General features: G+C 39.8%; 1 protein-coding gene across 1 annotated transcript in view; it reads left to right on the top strand.

The window, feature by feature from the left end:
* Positions 1 to 4,842, top strand: part of nt5c1aa (5'-nucleotidase, cytosolic IAa) — a 48,527-nt gene extending 43,685 nt beyond the window's left edge. The window contains exons 6-7 of the mRNA XM_080863961.1: positions 1,170 to 1,354; positions 2,325 to 4,842. Of these exons, the coding sequence (XP_080720087.1) occupies positions 1,170 to 1,354; positions 2,325 to 2,681 (542 nt within the window). The 3' untranslated portion in view covers positions 2,682 to 4,842. The remainder of the gene's footprint in view (positions 1 to 1,169; positions 1,355 to 2,324) is intronic.
* The last annotated feature ends 8,578 nt before the right edge of the window (positions 4,843 to 13,420 follow it).

The raw sequence follows: 13,420 nt of genomic DNA, 5'->3' as shown, positions 1-13,420 counted from the left end.
TTACTTGATTCTCAACCACTCAATATGCAAAAACACTGTTTAGAAAAATTAAAGGAACACTTTTTTTAATCCGAGTGTAGCACCAACTAAATTAAGATGCCTTGCTGTGTCTCCCAGCACAGTCTCAAGAGCATGGGGAAGATTCCTGGAGACAGACAGTTACTTTAGGGCCCTTAACCCACCAGCAAGACTGTTATTTGCTTCTGTGTGCAAGAAGGAACTGGATGAGCACTGCCAGAGCTACAAAATGACCTCCAGCAGGACACTGGTTTGAATGTCTCTGACCAAACAATCAGAAACAGACTTTATGAGGGTGCCCTGATAGCCAGTGGATCCTGTGCTCATTGCCTGGCACCGCGGAGCCCAGTGGGCATTTGCTGTAGAATATCAGAATTAGCAGGTTTACCGCTGGCACCCTGTGCTTTTCACAGAGAGAGAACAAGTTCACCCTGAGCACATGTGACAGACATTAAAGAGTCTGGAAAAACTGTGGAAAACGTTATACTGTCTGTAACATCGTTGGTCTTTCAGTGATGGTCTGCAGAGAGATATCCATGGCAGGTATACTGGCTAGGTAATTGCAGACTGGCTGCCATTAATATTAGGATGAAACCCTTGGATCTTTGTCAGGCCCTACACTGGTACACTAGGTCCTGGGTTCCTCAAGGTGCAAATGACAATGCCTGCTCTCATGTGGTGAGAGTATGCAGGAGGTTCCTGAAAGATTAAGAAATTGATATCCTTGACTGGCCCCCAGTTTACCTCAAATTGTCCAGGAGCTCTTTGATGCTCTGATCCAGATCTTGGGGGAGATCCTCCAGGACACCATCCATCATATTATTAGCAACATCCCCCATGAGCCTGTGGGGACCATACACACTATTCAGTACCAGTTTGAGCTGCTGCAATGAAAGGAAAACGGACTAGCCATGAACTGAAACATGAAGTAAAGGAAGCAGGGCAAAATATCTGATAGGGAACGCAACTCCTGACTCCCTCTAAAGAAGAAATGCAGAGAGTGCAGTTCAGAATTAAGTGCAGGAAGTGAAGGAATTAATCATAATGTACTAATGTTAAAAACAAATGAAGTGTACAAACACAACTTCTCTTTAGCTGTAATTAGCTAAGTGATAGTTGAGCCCTTTATTGTCTTATGCATTTGTGTTCAGGCATCGCAGCAGCCACAATGTTCATGCCGGAGAAGATGACAGAGGTATCCGAGTCCCAGCTAAGAGTGGCATTTGATGGCGATGCTGTCCTCTTCTCAGATGAGTCAGAACGCATCTTCAAGGCCCATGGGCTGGACAAATTCTTCGAACATGAGAAGGAAAATGAGGACAGGCTACTGGACCATGTTGGTATTCTTTAATTGAATTTCTTTGCATTGATTTTTATTCTATTCAGTTTTATTTATAGCGCACCAAATCACAACAACAGTGACCTCAAGGTGCTTTCTATTGTAAAGACCCTACAATAACAGAGAGAAAACATCAACAACAGTTTAAACTAGCACTTTAGTGACAGAGGGAAAGAAAAACTTCCTTTTAACAAGAAGACAGGCAGGGTGTTTTGTTAATACGTTTCTCTTAACAGGATCCGTGGTGTTGGTGACAACATAAAGTACATCCTGCACCCTAACCCTCCGAGGTCATTGGTCACAACCCATAACCCTATCAGAATAGGGTTGTTTGTTTTTGTTAAATTGTTCTTTCAAGGCAATCAGAGAAGAAAGAAAAAAAATTTCAGGTGACACAACAAAAAATATTTCACATTTTCTTCCTTGAAAATTCAGTTTTGCCTTTCTTTAAAATAAGATTAGCAATTAGCTTGGAGCTTAGAAGGTTAATACCTGAGGCTAAATTTCAAAGAAAAAGAAAAGAAAAACTAACTGCAGATTACACACACAATATCCCATACTGAGATGACTCCAAAGAGTGTAGCAATCCTTAAAAACATTATATTCTTCCTAATATTATCTTTTCCAAGCAGCCTCAATGATGAGCGTGCATATGGTCTCCACATGAAATCCATTTCAGTAACTGATTATTCTATGAATATATTATGCAAAATTAAATGAAATAATAAATTGTTTCTAAAGACTGTCAGTTGACATGTCATTCTCCTTGACAACCAGCAATTTCGGAAATTAGCAGTGCATACCTCACGCTGTGCTACATTACAATAAAATGGTGCTAGCTCAATCAGGGTTTGTATGTGTTACATACACATAAAGCTGATGCGTGACAAGTCAAAGATGAGTCAAATCTTAACATATATACAAGAAAACAGATAGCAGGTCCTCACTAGCTTTTCCTCTTTGGCAGGGTCCCCTGAAGGGCTTCCTAGAGGCACTGGGGAAGCTCCAGAAAAAGTTTTACGCTAAAGGCCAGCGTCTGGACTGCCCTATCCGCACCTACCTGGTCACAGCTCGTAGTGCAGCAAGTTCTGGGATTCGGGCTCTCAAGACACTTCGGGCCTGGGGGCTGGAGATCGATGAGGCCTTGTTCCTTGCAGGAGCACCAAAGGGCCCTATGCTTGAGAAGATAAGGCCACACATCTACTTCGATGATCAAATGTTTCACATAGAGGGAGCGGCAGAGATGGGTACCATCGCTGCACATGTTCCCTATGGCATTGCACAGAAACATAACTCCAAGCACAACACCAGCGCAGGGAAGTAGACAAAAGGACTTTGGATGTTGGTGACCTGGTAGAGGGAGGGGATATTATCTTAGGACAAAACAAAAAGTTGTTAAAGTAAAATTCAGATGATGAACTTTTTCTATTTTTTAACTGTATGGAAGTACATGTTTGCTTGACCACAGTATCTACTGCCTCGGCTTAGTGCTACTACTTTAGGAGTCAGATAAGAAATCTGGATAAAGGTCAACAAGAGGTCTGGAACCTGAGATGACCCAATAACCAAGGTGTCCAAAAACAAGTGTTTCATTAAATCATGCTTTGGTTCTTGACTAAGTATTTCTCTTACTACTCCTTGTCTTCATAGCGAAGACAAGGAGTGAACAACTGAATTGTTTATATATATATGTAACAGTGCACTGAATGTTAATAAATGAACTGTGAGCACAATGCAGAGATATTATATTGTTAACCATTATGGTGATGTACTATAGCATGAAAGTAATAATTTAAAGTTTTGTCAAACATTTTATAGTTTGATTACACACAAATGCAAAAAGATTAGGATGCAGCTGTACAAAATGTGTTGTATATTACTGAAGCATTCAATGCCATCTGTTCTTGTGTTCCAAAATCCAAATCAAATATAGAAAGCCATTTGGTGCCTTAGGAGTGGAATTATAGTTCTCTTGGGTGAACACAGGCAGGAGGGCACAGACGGTTTGTTTTATACTTCAGTGAAATATGTTTCTAACTGTTTTAACCCCACGTGGCACCTGACAGGATCTTAGACACTGTGATGTGTTTTTATCCAAAATACCCTCCACTCCTTTGTATTTGGAAGTATTTTAACTATAACAATATTTGAACTACTGTAATGTGGAGTGATACGAGAAACTCGTGGGAGCTTTGGCTTTGCATGATGCTTCGCAGCTCAGAGCGGTTCAAATGGTACGTAATTAGCATGCTATATTGATTGATTTCTTTTCTTTTTTTTCTTAAAGATTTGTGTCTTTTTTTAACTTTTTTTTTTGGAGAGAGAAAAGAACAATGGAAAAGAGAGATGGATGAGATATGCAACAAGTTTCCCCTGCTTGCAATCAGACAGGTCACAAGTAATGTATGTGGTATGCAACTTAACCAATAGTGACCACACAGTGTTATAAATATATTACTGTAGCGAAGAAACCACGTTATTTACATTTCTAGTTGCAAACTATGGCTGTATGCTCTAGAAGTTGCCTTTAGTTTCAATGAATGTATAACTTACAGCCAGTTATGTTGTATGGCTTCCATGACGTTTTATGCAATCCCATAAACGACAGAAAACCAAAGTAAAACTTGGCAATTACATGTTAAAACCTAAGCTTGTTAAGGCTTTCACAGTTCATGGCATAGCTAAATGGAATTTTGATCCGTTTTAGCTGATATGTAGCATGCTAAAGTTTACCATGCTAGCATGCTAAAGTTTACTGTGCTAGCATGCTAATGTTCCCACAAATATGTGATCCTAAGGAGGTCTTAGTCTAACAAAACACTGACTTAACTGAATGAACCTGCGTTTTACCTTCATATTTAACCAGTGGAGCAAGTGTCATATTTTTACAGGTTTGCTAACCTAAGAGATTTTTGAAAGCTAGATCTTTTGCTAATATTCCAACTAGAGCACACACGTTATAGGTAGACATAAGCCGTCAATCTTGGGTTGAATTCTCTGTCTTGTATACCCAGGTGACTTTGTTTAATGGTGTAAAGTTTCACCATCATAAATCCATTTCTAAATTGTAGTTAGAGAATCTTGCTAATGTTTGATAGAAAAATATAAATGTTTCTATTATAGACAAAATCCCTGCAGTGACCTTTAGAAAATGCCAGTCTACTTCACATGACTCTACTTGTAACCAGTGTATAATTAGAGACGCATCATTACGCTCAATCAGTCTTCTGAGTACCACGGGGTTCAGAAAAGTGACAAGCAACCCGCAGGTTTAACCTCACAGGCAACACACATACAGTAATTAAACAGATGTGTCTCTTGGCAAACTAAAACAACTGCTGACTTGTGAGCAGATAAAGTTTCAGCACGACAAGCTAATCAGGGAACTCTGGGCTTCAGGGTGACATTCGGTTTCAGCTTGAACAGATTCAACAGCACTTTGATAACTGCTTTATTGAAGGATTTGCAAGATTAAGAAAATGTAAATGGACAATAAATAAAGATTACAATTGAAGTATTGGCTTTATTTTCATTTGTTTGTGAAAACTGATATAGATTACATGGATCTGTTTGTTCAGTGGCATGCACTCCTTCAGTCCACCATGGAGTGGCAGCATCGCACCACGGTGGAATGATTGATGAGCTGCAGCAGCAACCGCTCTTCACTCAGCGTAATGATGAAGATGGAAAGAAGCGACCACTTCACTTTGATTTAACAGCTTCATGCACATAAAAGTTATCCTAATTTATGTCAGTTTTTTAATCTTTGCATCCTTTATTATTATCTTTTTGTGACAAATCCTCCCTTTCTCCATCTAATTTATCAGTCTTCACACTGAGCAGAATCACATTACGACCCACACTTTCATCCACATATCTATGATAAATGTGCTAATATTCCCAATATGGTTCATACCCAGCTGAATTTGATCTTTCCAGCAGAGTGATAAAAGCCACAGAGAGCCAACATCCAGCACTGGACTACCTGGCACTATATCGCTAACAGCTCCACAGGGATGGGCTCAGGTGAACGCTGACGGATTGACATCGACATGGATTTTATAAGCTCCAAATCAGCTATGAGACAATGTTGTTGGCAACCTTTTTGGTGAGATAGTAGGGACAGATAGATCAGACAGATTTCTCTGGCCAGCTGGCACACACTGCAAAGTCTATGCACATTTAATGACACATGTGTAAGGCTGCCAGCTGTATTCATAAACAGACAATAACCATCAGCGTGGAAGGAGACGAGTGAAAGAGGATGACTCTGTGCTCTGCTGTGCCTGACTGAGATCATGGCTGTGGACTAAAATGACCATAACGACCTGACGTCCTGTACCTTATAGGTAACTTCTGGGAGGCACTCAAGTTGAGTGTAAAGAGAACTTGCCAGGATATATATTTTCATTTGAGATGCTCAGCAGTGCAGTGATGGGAGGACAATCATGCAGATGTAAATGTAAGGAAAAGAAACGATCGGAGTGGAGAAGACTGCTGTTTCAAACAGGGATACCATTCACTACTAGGGGTGACCAAATGTAGAGCTTAACAGCCCTTAAGCTCAAATATAAGCTGTCTTATAGTCAGATGTGACCTCCTGCAGAGAGGCTGAGCAGGAGGAACCTGGGTGGGTGCAGACTGCTTTTATCATACTCAAATAACAACGCAAAAAACTATGACAATGACAGGAAAAAAATCTCAGCATTAAAGATAGAAACAGATGGAGTGGAAAGCAGCACTTGCATCAAAGACACAGATATTAAGAGTGTTGTTTTCCTTCTGCTTGGTTACAAAGCAGAGCAGGCACCCATGGAGAGAAAGGATGCGTGAGTCACTCTGTCTTGGCTGAGATGCCGGTCAGACACAGAGGGAGTCTGCAGTGAGAGACCACTCCATAAAGTGTTTTCGATCTCCTCTAACACGCTTCTTTATGTCTCTGTTGTCTTTGTAGCTTTAAAAAAATATTCTGTTCAATTCTTAAAATAGAGACTTTTCTAAAAGTGCTGCAAATACTTAAAATAGGAATGAAAGTGAAAACAGGAAGCTCTTTTCACTGTGTGCTATTTCCAGGAGAGTCATTGTGCTCTTCACTGTATAGTGAAACTGTGCCCTCTAAATATAAAGAGTGTCGAAACTTAACATACTTTATTCAGATTTGACTGATTTTCCCTCCTTAGGAATTACTGGAATGTTTCCAGCTACTTTTAGATTACTTCCATAGACTGTAAATAAAAGATGAATGAATCTAAAAAATCAAACCTGTTAGGGTGCCTGGGTCATCAATCCAGTGTTTTGTGTTTTTGGTTCTTTGACTTTGTTTATTTCATTATATTCTAGCTTTCTTTGTCTAATGGGTTATATGATTGTTCTAAGTTTAGGTTCTCTGTGTGGCTAATGTTAGATTTTTAGTCTTCTGGTTTCTGTCTGTGTTCCATAGTTGCTGTCTCTCCTGTCAGCTGTATCCCCTGTGTTATGTTTCCTGTTTTACTTTGAAAGTCTGTGTCTCATGTTAATGTATCTGGTTTTGCTTTCCTTGTCTCATTAGCCCTGATTTGTCCCAGCTGTGTTTCCCTCCTGTTTAGTTATTGTTTGTATTTTCAGTTTAGTTAGACTGGGTCTCAGCAATGAAACTGTTTTTGGAATGTACTTTTTGCCTCCTCCAGAAGTCTTTAAACTTGCATTTCTTCTTATTGCCAGCTGAACTTCAAACTGAACATCAGAATGAAAAAGAAAGATGATTTAAGTGACTTTGAATGTACCATGGTTGGCACCAGACTGGCTGGTCTGGGTATTTTAGAAACTTCTACACTGTTTACACTGAATTAAAAAGAAGTTATTTGGGTGAAAATGCCTTGTTGATAACTAGGTTGCTTCAAGCTGATAGGAAGGCAACAGCAAGTCAAATTATCACTCTTTACCATCAAGGTATGGAGGAGAGCATCTCTAAATGCACAACATACTGAAAGCTGAAGCAGCAAATAGAACTTGTATTGCATTTTTCTACTCTATTTGAGCACTTGAAGCACTTCTTTACTACAAACCTCATTCACCTGTTCACACAAACATTCATACAAGTGCTTTTTTCCATGCCCAAGTGCATTTAAGCACTCTCTTCCCTGCACTTTCTCTGTGCCTTTGATTACAGAGGTGGTTTCAGGTGCACTAGGGGTCAGACTCTGCTGCCATCTAATCCCTTGCAACCTCTTGCAACTTGTAAAGCTGTTCTCACTGCTAGATTGTAGACTCAGTGACTATCTTTTCCAACCCTGTGTCTCCTCTCTTGTCTTTCAACTATTAGCTGACAGGGCTGAATAAGCAGTGTGTTTATGCAACGGTGAGGTGTCTGCCTGTTCACAACAATCACTCCTCCTCCTAGAGTAGTGTTAGATTTTTGTGAAGTTTTCTCATAATCATCACATAATGGGTCTCACCCAAAGTGTGCTCGAGGTAAAGGTCATATTTGTTGTTTTATGGAATCTCCACTCCTCCCAGAGTTCTAGTGGTCAGATTTGATACAACTGCTTGCAAGCCTCTTTGACTTCTCAGTGGATTTGAATTCAACCAATGACAAGAAAACTTTCTTTATGTACTTCACACTCTTACGATAACTTGCGGGCTGTGATGGATCGTGAGCCGGTTGAGCTACTACGTCACCGATATTCTCATTATGCCTACCATGCTCAACCCTCTAAAACAGCGGCCCCCAACCTTTTTTGCACCATGGACCGGTTTATTGTCAGAGAATATTTTCACGGAGCGCCTTTAAGGTGTCGCGGATAAATACAACAAAATAAAATGATACGACCAAGACAAAAACTGTGGTATTTATAAATATAGTAAATATAATAACAAACACAAATTCACTGTGTAATTGTGTAACTTTATTAGCAGCGTCCTCCTGAAATGTGCCAACAACATTAAGAGTAACATCCTCCTCTCTGCCCCTTAATACTCCCTGGTCACTATGGTAATGCGTAAATATTTCTTTTAAAATAAGAGACACAACTACAACACGGAAAACCCAGGGAAACCGAGTTAACAGCAAAACCCTGAAAACCATAAATTTCACAACCGAGCCTCAACTCTCGCGGCCCGTACCACACGACTCACGGACCGGTACTGGTCTGAAACACTCCAACACAGTTTGTTCAGGAGCACCACCTTATCCTGTAACTTCACTCTGGATCAACTCATTACATTTAAGCAACACAGCATCCGTCTTTGTCTCACGTACTTAACCACTGGAAGATCCACAGACCTTAGATTCTACACTGAATTCTTGCGGGCTTCCTCTGGCCTCTTTAGTTTGGTCCTTGCAGCATACATCTCCCTGCACTTCTTAAAGCAAGAACTCAGTACTTTTGTGAGTTTCACTGAGATGGATGACTTTACATTTGGTAACATTACGCAGGGTAGGAGAGAGAAGTTGAAAGCTTTTTCCAGTGTTGGACTTTATATGGTGTTATCGTTATTTCTTGGTGGCTGACTCAGCTCCTATCAAACTAGGAAAAGAAGCCATTAAAAATATTTAATCTTTCACATTTGGCAAGCACTATTGCACAGTGCCACTTCATAAAACTGAATAGGGAGTCAGTGGATAGTAAGCTGATTTATTTAAATCTCTATCAGATTTGTAATGCGTAGCATCCTTGGTGAAATCAATAGTCTGCTGCTTCAGAATGTGAGTCTGTGAGTCTGTGTGGCCTCAGTAACTGAGTATTCATTAACTCGCAAGCTGCATTTCACAGAGCCTGCTATTTCCTGCATGAGCAGCAGCTGGGGATAGGAATGAAGATAATGTGAGAGGTTGCCAGTCAGGTATTGAACAGTCAAAGTGTAATGAGTATAAACACCGGTTTCACTGTGCTAACTGCGAGGCAGCAAGGCAACTTATTCTGTCATGAGAAAACAGCTGACATTAAGTATCATATTAATGAAGAAAAACTGCTTCTGATTCAAAAAAGTACCTTCTATAATGTTCCACATTGTCAAGCACATCCTCCTGTTTCAACATCGATGACATAAACTGCATACAACATAACATGATGGAGGAACAATTTATGCTGTATGCATTATACCACATTTTGCATTCTCTTAGACAGCAGCCCAGCTTTTGACAGTATGGACTTTAATGCTTTTTTAATGGATCGTCTTAATGCAAGGACCGACATTAAGGATACTGCAGCTGTTTGGTTTCATTTAATTTCATTTAGAACGAATGCTGCCTGTTTTATACCACTGAGCTCAGCTTTAGGTCATGTTATATTTTCTGTTGTTTCCTTTTATGAGCGTGCAGAGACTTCTTTAGTTATTCAAAGGTTGCATGAAAACACCGGGCAGTTCAAACTGGTTAGTTTGCAGTACTGTGACAAAGTTTACAGTGATGCACTATGGTTACATCTACTGATAGGTTATTTTTAAGATGATGATTAGATTTACTCACTGACTTTTACTCTTTATCTTAGCTTTGTAGTGTCTACGGGCTGGAAATCAGTTCTTCAGTCTCTTTACAAAGAATGAGCTACTGGACTGATGTCTAAGTAATTAGTTTCCTTGTGTTGCACCCTGTGGATCAGGGAAATTATTTTACTGCTATTGGTAAATAATCATCATCATTACCATTGCATTAATAATATAATTTACAGTATTGATATTGTATTCAGAGGTTTAAACAGTGCAGTCTTTCAGAAAGACTAAGTTGCAGGCAGGAGTTGACAGGAAGTTGCAGAGAGTTTGCAGAAGTGAAAGCAGAAGTGAAAGCAGAGTCTAAGTTATTCTGAGGAGCAGGTTAGATGAGGCTATTTGAATTACTAGGTTATTCAAATTGTCTGTTATACTTTTATATTCTTTTATTAAGCTTTTAGTAGAGGTTCTTGATTAAAACATTTATTCAACATAGTACATATAGTTTCAGTTAGGTTATTGTACCTAAGGATGAGCCTCAGTTCTGGTAAAAGGTCAGAAGTGCAACGGGTGAGATGAGAGAGCATGTAAGGTCAACACACACACACATTAGTTAGACTCATTTATAGGTGAGAAGTTGGTCATGTTTGCCTCTGGAAAGAGGAACAGCGTCTGGCAGGATGTGGGGCTCGTGTTCCAGACGAGATAGAAGACAATGTTCTTTTAAACCGTGTTAAAAGTCATTGTGGTTTTGATTTGACGTGTGTATATATTCTGTCTGTGACATATGAAGGGGCGTCATTAATTCAAACCCTGATGCTATAAAAATCTGTGTATGCTTTGATTAAGTCGAAGATCAATCCCTGTCTGCGTACAGAGTGGTCTTCCCACGCGTGTATTCATTAAAATCAATTGTTTGACCAAGATCTTCTGGACCAATGGTTGTTTGTACTCTCCTCCTCAATCTTTGAACCTTAACAACCCCTATGCCTAATCTTTGGGTCCACTCACCTGCCAAATCCCAGTATAACTATACATTTAAAAAAACACCACAATATGCTTTAATCACGTTTCAGAGCTGTCAAGAAAGCACTGACAGTGCAATTTAGTGACCAGACCTACTGGTGTAATTATTTTGTAAAACTGCACAGGATTTGTTAATAACATCATTTTGGTTATAAAATCTATTAAAAACTCAAAAATAAAATATTTCATGGATCATTTGTTTTATGAACAAGCTGTTTTATCACCTTAGCTACACAATTTTATATCAAATCATCAGAGGTATGTTGAGGGAACAGTGCAATCTGTGAAGCCCACACACTTTCTCCTCGTTCTGTTTCATTAAAAATAAAAAATCCTAGTAAATCACTGGATATCAAGCAACACGTATGTCCAAATATAACACTTAAAGAGAGAGGTAACCGCTGGCTGGAAATATGTGATGACCTTTTCACAATCAGCAGTGACAAGTTGGGAGTGCTTCTGATGTGACCGCTTGTGCCATTCCCTCAGCTTTGCACTTGGCCTGAGCAGCAGAGAAGACTGGAACTGACTTTAAATTGCTTTCACTATGATTCTTAAGTCACTTAATTGTTGATTTATAGTTGACATGAAGACATCTATAAAAACTGATTAAATCTAACCATGAGTGGCGATAACAAAAGAGATGGCAACCAGAAAGTTCTAGTGTGTGTGTGCTTACATCAGGTAGGCTTGGATTTGCTTTTACAAAATCTATTCAATAACACACCTCAAATGCGTTTCCATGGCTACCATATCTGGGATGTCGATGAAGCCAGGAGAAAGAGAGGGAAAAGTGGATGTATTTGTGCACCAGAAAAAGGAGAGTGAAAGCAGGTGAAGATGAATAAAAGGGCTAAGGGAGCCAAGAAATAGCAGATATGCAGAGATAGTATTTAGGAAAAAACAGCTGTTACTAACACACTGTTTGTACTTACATTCATGCAAAATCCACCAAAGACATGCTCTGTCTGCAGACAGCTGAGGGAATTCAAACACAACAAGGCAAAAAGAAGTGTCACATGAAGTGTGTGCGCACCAGTGAGGAACACTTTCGTGATCGCGAGGTGAAGCATGTTGCTAAGCACCGACGGACCCTCAGAGATAAAGGCAGTGGAAGTGTGAACGAAAAGAGGGGCTGAAGGGATGAAAGAGGGAAGACAGTTGGAGGGGGAGATCGTGAGTAGATGGCTGCCAGAGATGTTTTATTTCAGAGCGCTTCATCACACAGATGGATTTTTCCTCATCGAACATATGAGCAGAGCTTACAGCCAAGTACCGCAACAAACATTTCTATAAATGTTTCCAACTACACTCAAGGTTTTAGACCATTTAAATATTTTATAAAAGCAAATTTGTCTTTTAATAGTTGCAAATGTGTTCACCAAAAAAAAAAAAAAAATTTAAAAACTGAGAAACACACGGTTCCTCACAAGCAAGCAGTTGGTGACAGTGGGAAGGAATAACTCTATTTTAACAGGAAAGTGACTATACTCAGGAAGAGGCAGCCATCTGCTGCAACCGATAGCCAAGTACAATAAACCTATAGTAGTTTAACTAAGGATTGGTGTAGGTTCACCTGACACATAAAGCTTCATTTTAAAAAAAGTTTGAAGCTTACGACACCATCTGTTTGATCCCTGGCTGCTCTAGTCCACATGCCAAATATCCTTTGCAAGATACTCAGCCCAGGGATCTCTCTGATGCATCCATCGAATTATGAATGTGCGTGGATGTTAGATAGAAAACACTTAAGCAGTAGAAAAGAGCTTTATGAGAACCAGTGCAGTTACTGAAACACAGCTTCCCTAAAGCTGTAACTCTGCTGAACTCGATCTCTCATACTTCCTTATGTACATTTAATAATATGCAAAATAACTCATGTAAAGTGCTCGGCTTTGACTGCTCAGCTTCACACAATTACAAACCTCAGGTAGATACATTACATACACATAGCCTGTAAATAACTCACCAATATCTTCCAACCATAGGCAGCACGGTGGCACGGTGGTTAGTACTGTTGCCTCACAGCAAGAAGGTCCTGAGTTCAATTCCACCATCAGGCCGGGGTCTTTCTGTGTGGAGTTTGCATGTTCTCCCCGTGTTTGCGTGGGTTCCCTCCGGGTACTCCGGCTTCCTCCCACCGTCCAAAGACATGCAGCTTGTGGGGATAGGTTTATTGGTCAATCCAAATTGCCACTAGGTGTGAATGTGAGTCTGAATGGTTGTCTGTCCCTATGTGTTGGCCCTGCGACAGACTGGCGACCTGTCCAGGGTGTACCCCGCCTTTCGCCCTATGACAGCTGGGATAGGCTCCAGCGCCCCCCGTGACCCTGAAAAGGATAAGCGGATGGATGGATGGATATCTTCCAACCGTAAAATATTTAGTCCCAGTCTTACTTAATATGTATGTATTTGTATGTATATATATATATATATATATATATATCTTCATTTGTACTTCTTGATTTTTATACTGATGAATCTCCTGATTTTAAATTTTACACATTTACAACTTTTTATTTTTGACTGTAATTAGACCTCGATGTACGCCAGAACATGAAAAATCAGTGTAGAAGTCTTAATTTAGGGTTTCTTTCTCTTTCTTGAAACTGTATGTGTAGCTAATCGTAT

Source organism: Rhamphochromis sp. 'chilingali' (assembly GCF_963969265.1).
Source record: "Rhamphochromis sp. 'chilingali' genome assembly, chromosome: 17".
Lineage (NCBI taxonomy): Eukaryota > Metazoa > Chordata > Actinopteri > Cichliformes > Cichlidae > Rhamphochromis > Rhamphochromis sp. 'chilingali'.
Note: the sequence above shows the minus strand (reverse complement) of the source record. Positions and strands in the feature narration are given on the sequence as shown.